The sequence below is a fragment of the Fukomys damarensis genome, unplaced genomic scaffold (assembly GCF_012274545.1).
Source record: "Fukomys damarensis isolate Sample0158 unplaced genomic scaffold, DMR_v1.0_HiC HiC_scaffold_11, whole genome shotgun sequence".
Classification (NCBI taxonomy): Eukaryota; Metazoa; Chordata; class Mammalia; order Rodentia; family Bathyergidae; genus Fukomys; species Fukomys damarensis.
In genome coordinates, this window is record NW_022900923.1 from 45,658,090 (window position 1) to 45,665,184 (window position 7,095).

The window sequence follows — 7,095 nt, forward strand, 5'->3', positions numbered from 1 at the left end:
GTGAAGCTGTGTGCCAACTGGACAGGTACCAAGGCACAAGTGCAGCCCAGGGAAAGCGACCCAGGTAATGACTTTCCGAGGGAGTTATCATCGAGTGTCGCGGGTGCTCAGAGTACTCTTTTCATCATCCACATCAGCGCTTCCTGGAAGGAGGCCCAGAAGGAGGGGAGGCTGGGCTGGCTCTTCCATCCTTTCTCTTCCTCCCTTTTTTCTTTTCCCTCCTCCCTCCCTTCCCTCTCCCCTCCCCCTCCTCCCTCTCCCTCTCTCTCTCTCTCTCTCTCTCCTCTCTGTCTCTCTCTCTCTCTCTCTGGCTTAGGTGGGTAAGCTGCCTCTGTAGCCAGAACCCCCGTGACTTCTCTTGGCCGAACTAAGAATCTAGTGACATGTTGACATCACATTTAACTCTGAAACAGATTATCTTCTCTTGCTTTTCAAAGTAAGATTTGGGAAGAGGGATTCATAAATACAGTGTAGAGTGCAAAAAGACAGAATCAACTAAGAAGAAAATGTAATCTTTGAGGAAAATGACACCAAAAAAAGAATAAAAGCCAAACCCACAACTACACTTCCCAGCACCTTTCTTGTTTCCGATTCTCTCTTTAAAGTCGTGCTGTTATTTTTGCGACAGAGAATGCCAGCAGGTGCTGCTGGCAGCTGTTTAAAAACAGTGTCAAGAACATCTTTCAGAAAGGTAGACTCGAGGCAGGAGGCGGAGACGGAGAAACGGGGTGAGGGGTAGGTGGCCCCACTGCAGAGAAGGCAGCTAAGGAATGGAGTGCTGTACTGGGAATCGCGATGTTATTTTGTGCAAAATCCTTCCTGAAGGAAGGCAGGGGGAGGGACGAGACATTTTACAGGTTTTTTTTTTCTTTTTCTTTTGCAAGAAATCTGAACTAGAATTATGAGCAGCTTGCTGTCTTTGGGCAAATATCTCAGCCCCTCTGAGGCATCTCCTACCTTCTCCTTTACTGTCAGTGACTGTTGTGAGGATTAAATAAAAGGGCCTGCAGACCTCCGAGATGGACCCCAGCAGACCTTGGGGTGATTAGCCCTGTAATTACCCCACATCTGGAAGAGGCAATGGCTCCCAGACTGGCAGGGGTGTGTCAGTGACCGGCAAGAAAAAGAGGTTTTTTGTTACCTGGCCCAGAGAGGGGCTCTGTGCCTCACTGTGAGAGAGACGGGGGTTGGAGGCTGGATCTGAAAGTGGGGAGCAGCCGCGCCAGAGCCTAAACCCCGATGCTCTCCGAAGGAAAGCCCATGCACACCCGACACTGGAAATGCTGCTCTGCTCCGTGCTTTCTGCTTTGTCCTCCAAGGCTGACCTCAGGTCCGCGGACCCAAAAGCCTCGAAAGCCGGAATCCTCCTGGAGAGATGACACTCAGAGCTGCAGGGGCCTGCGAGGACCTCTGTCCCCTTCTGCTGATGTTCTGCCTCCTGCTGGGACAGTGACCGAGTTTTCCCCACCTGGAGGGCACTGCCAGGCCACATGCTCGGGGACAGACCTGCAGTTTCTTCTTCGCGGCCTGCATTTCATGTCCCTTCTTTCTCTGTGAAACGTATCACGTACGTGCCGTGCGTAATCCATGGGGATGGCGCAGGCTACCAGGCAGCAGGCGAGGCAGGGGGCTGTAGCTGCCCGGGTCTCAGGACACATGGGCAGGGCACACAGCGCTGAGAAGCTGCAATGCCCACCGAGAGTCTGAGGCTGCTGGTCAGACGGGTGGGGACGGCACAGGAGCAGGCGTTCCCCTTGCCTGCGCTCGGGTGTGCAGCCTGCCAAGCTTCCCACACGCTCCCTCCCTCCAGCTGCCCCAGGGCCTTCTGCAGCAGGAACCGGAACTAGAGACAGAGAACTGAGCGGCACCCCCAAGATCAAGGGCCACAGGCTGGGACGGGAGCCCAGGCGCCTGGCGCCCAGGACGTGCCCCCCCCATGCCCTGCCGCACCTGAGCGTTTCTGGGAAGGGCACACCCATCCTGTCTCTGAGGGCAGACAGGAGGCAGAAAATCCACCCCAGGTCTTCCCGTGGGAGGGGGCCCCGGGGTGGGCACCGGCTGTGTTGTCCTGTGCAGGGGCTGGCGTGGCTCAGCGGCGCAGCACTTGCCTGGCACCAGCAAGCCCCTGGGTGCCATCCGCAGTGCCACAGAACAGATGACAGACGGCCGTTTACCTCTCCTTCATCCACAGACAACAGGTTTACACACGGGAAGGGTGCAAGGACAACTGTGAGAATGACGGCAACACGGAGGGGGACAGGAAGGACACGACAAGGGTTTGGAGGATCACGGGGACCACTGAACTCTGAGCCACAGAGCTGGGGTTTAGGCCTAAGCGGCTCTGCTTTACAACTGAATAATCCACCGGGATCTCCGTGCAAGCCACTTTCCACCTCTGCAACTGCCAAGAGCCACACGCGGAGACACAGGAAAGAGTGCCGCAGGCCGTGGAGTGCAGTCGGGTTCTGGAGGTCACCATAGGCGAGGCAGCAGAGGGGCAGAAGTCCCCCCAGAGGGTCCTGGAGCATTGCAGGCCTGTCTTTGCCAAGCGCTGTGCTCAGTGATGACGCCCCTGGCCTTATTGAATTTTCCAGAGCAACTCTTAAAAGAGTAGGACCCATCATTTTCATTTTGCAGCTGGAGAAACCAATGTTCAATAAGGTGAACTGATTTCCCCAACATCATCTGTGTAGTAGGTGGCAAAGATAGGGTTGGAAGAGAGGTGGTTTGATCCCAGAGCCCACCCCACCTTCGCCTGCACACAGACTCTGCCCACACAGCCAACCAGCCAGACGCCGTGGAGAGAGGCCCACGCCTCCCACAGCACATGGTAGATCAGCACAGGAGAAGCTGGAGGCTGGCAGAGAGCAGATCTTTATCAAGCACTCCAGGGGCGGGAGAAATATCTCCACCCTCTTCCCAGCCAGAGGGTTGGCTGTGTGAGCAAGAAGCAAAACATGTCGTGGGAGGGTGGACTCACATCACTACCCGCTCCGGTGCAAGCCTGGAGGCAGCCTGGGACTTGAGGGGTGTGCTCAGTCCTGTGCATGTGCTTGTGCACACGTGTGTGTGTGCGTGTGTGTGTGTGAGACTGGGAAGGAAGGCGTGGGACAGGAGTCTTTTTTCATACTTGATGGCCTTTATAAACCGTAATCCCTCCCCAAACTCATGCTTCTCCCTCACTTATTTTGTGTTTCTCTTCCCTGTCCTAGTGCAGAGAGCGCGCGCTGTTTACTGGGCGAGGAGATCTGAGGGCTGGGTTTACTTTCCAAATCTACTGAGCTGCCCAATAAATGCAGCTCACGTGAAGGGATGGGAGGACAGTGCCATCCCTCTCTCTCAGTCTCAGCTTTCTTCTCTGGAGAATAAACGGTCATGGTGACTCCGCTGCACGCTGGCCAGGTTAGCTCAGGGCTGCGGATACGCACTCCTGTCAGCACAAGGCACAGCAGCCTGGGCCAGGGTCTCTCCACTCAGTGCCACTGACACTGTGGGCCAGACAGTCCTTCACTGTGGGGCTGCTCTGCAAATTGTGGGAGAGTGTTTTAGCAGCTGCCATGGTCTCTGCCCCTCAGGGGCCCTGGACTTAAGAATCAAGACATAATCTCCAGGTTATGCGCCCTGAAGAACCACTGGCTCAGCGGTAATCAGCACTGATGTAAGCGTCAAGCACAGCCCGAGAGCACACGACAGGCACCTACAGTAGTTTGCTTTCTTTTCTGAATGAGCAAGTGGACGTCTGAATGAACAGCTAAGTAGTAAGGCGTTTTCATCTCCAACCCTCGGAGGGGTACAATCCACGGAGCTCAGGCACAAGAAGTGAGGGAATCACAGGGGAAGCCAGGAAGGGCACCTCCGACCCCTTTCCCCTCGGTCTCTCTGCTGCCAGCTGTGTTTGGTGCCCACCTGGTATCTGCTGTGATTTGCAGATGAGGGGGAGACAGGTGAGCAGGGCTGCGTGCTAAGGATGCTCTCCTCTGGGAAGTGCTGTCCCAGAGGGCTGGGCTGCAGCCACGACAGCTTGGCTCTCTGTGCAAGAGATGTGACTGTGTGAATCACGCACAGTCCCCAGAGAGCCCTGGTGCTGCCCCGCAGGAGCCCCGGCAGGGACCTGGGGGCCCCCTCCTGGGAGGCACAGCAAGCACCTGCAGGTCCCAGGCTCACAAGATGGAGATTTTGCACAACTGGACTTGAAGGTGGCTCCCTTCTCTACCCACGTTCCCCCTTTCCTTCCCTTCCTTTCGAACTTTTACTGTGTATCTCTAACACTGGCTGGTTTCCGGGCCTGCTGCGTGTACTGAGAGAGGGAGAGAGAAAATGAAAAGGACAGTTACAGTATATGTAATTATCAGTGACATTTACCGCACTTCCTCTGTTTGGACACTGGTTTGTCCATTCCTTACACAGTAACTCAATAACCTGTCACAAGCCTGCTGCGGGAAATGATTATTATTTCCAGTCCGTAGATAAGGAGAGAGGCACAGAGAGGTGAGGCAGCCCTCACTTTCCCCCAGACAGAATCAGGAGTCTTAGCCCTGCTCTGTGGCCACGTGGCTGGTGTACTATGGCTTTCTGGAGCGCGTGCAGGACTGAGCTGGGTGGGAGGGACTGGTATCCCCAGTGAGGGGAAGAGCACAGGGCAGAGCCCTGGGCTGGGGGAGCCGAGACGGGTCCGGGTTCCACGAGCCCAGTCCTCCAAGTTCCCCCGCCCCTCATTTGTGGGCTTAGCTGGTTCTCTGGACCCTGACTTGGGGGCCACCACCCCAGCCTGTGCTGGTCTTCATAGTCAAGGCCGTGCTCCAAGCGGGGCCCCGCAGGCACGCCCTGCAGCAGCCCCTGTCCCCAGCATGGCCAGGCTCTGGCCTGGGCCTTCTGGCTCCCACTGTTCTGCTACCAATGAGGTGGCGGCCGGCGATGGGTCCTGTGTGCGGGTGTGCACCCGTGCGTGTGCGGGTGTGCTATGGCGTGGTAGATACGAAAGCTGGAGGGAACTGGCGCTGCTTCCTCTGCTCAAAGAAAGCCGAAGTCCGAATTCTGGAAAGCACAGCCCTTTCGAACTTGCCAAAGTTTCAGGACAAGGGCACTGGTGTCGATGTTACTTCTTCACAGCCCGCAGGGCCCTGGGCTCAGAGGTGCCTTGGGCCTTGGTTTCTACCCCAGTCTAATGCCGGTGACCTCACACAGCTCGGCAGCATTGGATGCGACGCAGGACAGTGTCCAGTCCCAGTTCAATCCCATCACTCAAGTCCAAGCCTGCAAATCCTCTCTGTTCTTCTCTAACATCACAGGGTGGGTTGTTGGGATTTCGAAGTGAGCTCTGAATGGGCGACACGGACCCAACAGCTGTGCGCCGTTTCGCTGGAAGCCCCGCACGCCTAAGAGACTCCAATCGAGTGAGGTACCGCAGGTCCAGGAGCCAGGAAGGTTTACTTAAAAGGTGCAAACTGAGGCCAAGACAGAAAACCACTCACCCGGGGTCCTCCATGTCCAAGTCCTGAGTGGGGACAGGAAGGAGTCGGGGTGCAGGCCCAGCCCTGGATACCCCGCGTGGCCTATGGCCCGGAGTCCTTCGTTACATCTTCCCCGGACAAGGAGAGCCCCCTCCAGCGCTCCCTGCCAGCTCTGTGCTCAGGTTGGAGCCCTGGTGTGCTACTCCCTGCAGATCCGTCCCTGGGTCTGCAGTGATGGGAAAACGCAAGGCTCTCACGAGCCCACTGGGTGGGGGAAGAGGCGGGGTGAGAGTGAATGCCCGCTGGCTGGCGGAGTCCTTCGTTACATCTTCCCCGGACAAGGAGAGCCCCCTCCAGCGCTCCCTGCCAGCTCTGTGCTCAGGTTGGAGCCCTGGTGTGCTACTCCCTGCAGATCCGTCCCTGGGTCTGCAGTGATGGGAAAACGCAAGGCTCTCACGAGCCCACTGGGTGGGGGAAGAGGCGGGGTGAGAGTGAATGCCCGCTGGCTGGGGTCGCCCGCCGGTGAGCTCCACGCACTGGACAGTGCGTGTGTTCTAGGCGGTGCTCCGGCTGCGGTGCTGGGGGCCTGCAGGCAGGTTTATGAGATCAAAGCCCAGTGCCCAATACATAATTTAGCAGCTTTCTGCAAAAAACATACACACAGCATAATAGCTACTCTCTCCAGCAGTCTGATGTGTACACACATTTTCAATGCATATCTCTTGTACGTGTTTCCATTCGATGCGGAGTCCAAAACCAAATAAAGAGAAGAGCACCATCCCCGCCACCACGCCGGTGAGCTCCACGCACTGGACAGTGCGTGTGTTCTAGGCGGTGCTCCGGCTGCGGTGCTGGGGGCCTGCAGGCAGGTTTATGAGATCAAAGCCCAGTGCCCAATACATAATTTAGCAGCTTTCTGCAAAAAACATACACACAGCATAATAGCTACTCTCTCCAGCAGTCTGATGTGTACACACATTTTCAATGCATATCTCTTGTACGTGTTTCCATTCGATGCGGAGTCCAAAACCAAATAAAGAGAAGAGCACCATCCCCGCCACCCTCTCCATTCATGCTGCCACCCAGATGGGACACTGAGAAAGAGACCCACTCTCTGCACTGACATTAAAGGCCACAGCACCAGTCCCCCCGCCCCTGCCCACCACCCTGGGCCTCGCCCTGCGTCCCCTCCGTTTGCTGTTGTGTGTAGGAAGAACCTGAAATCTCCATGCGGCCAATTATTCATTCAGAATTTGCTTTTCTTCTCCAAGGGAGCAGAGCTGGCTCCAGGTGCTGTCTCCCACAGTAGCACAGTGACTTGATTATGGGTGCAGCTCAGAAGCTGGGATAAATAAATATCCCCGCCATGGCCACCGCGGTCCAGGAGGAAGTTTTAATGAGTCAGAAGAGGTGCAGATGGATTGGGAAGACTTGGCCTTGGCCAAGCCAGAGGGGAGGAGACTCGCAGAGGGGAGGAGGCAGGGCAGGGAGAGGTGTGCACCGAAACCTCCAGGAGAGGGAGGAGGCAGAGAAACTGAAAAGTTGCTCCGAGAGGTGAGAGACAAACAGGAATCTAAGGAGGAAGCCGTGCCAGAGAGAGCCCTCCCGTGCGGATGGGAAACGTCACGGTTCCTACTACAGCTCA

At 56.4% G+C, this 7,095-nt stretch overlaps 1 protein-coding gene across 4 annotated transcripts in view; it reads right to left on the bottom strand.

The window, feature by feature from the left end:
• The window catches only part of Plxna2 (plexin A2), a 204,039-nt gene that overhangs the window by 131,952 nt on the left and 64,992 nt on the right, over positions 1-7,095 (bottom strand). Inside the window, exon 4 of one of the 4 annotated variants that reach the window (XM_033762236.1) lies at positions 6,295-6,366. The exons of the other annotated variants lie outside the window; for them this stretch is intronic. Coding sequence (XP_033618127.1) covers positions 6,322-6,366 — 45 coding nt within the window. The 3' untranslated portion in view covers positions 6,295-6,321. Of the gene's footprint in view, positions 1-6,294; positions 6,367-7,095 lie in introns of those variants that run through there. 4 annotated transcript variants of the gene reach the window in all.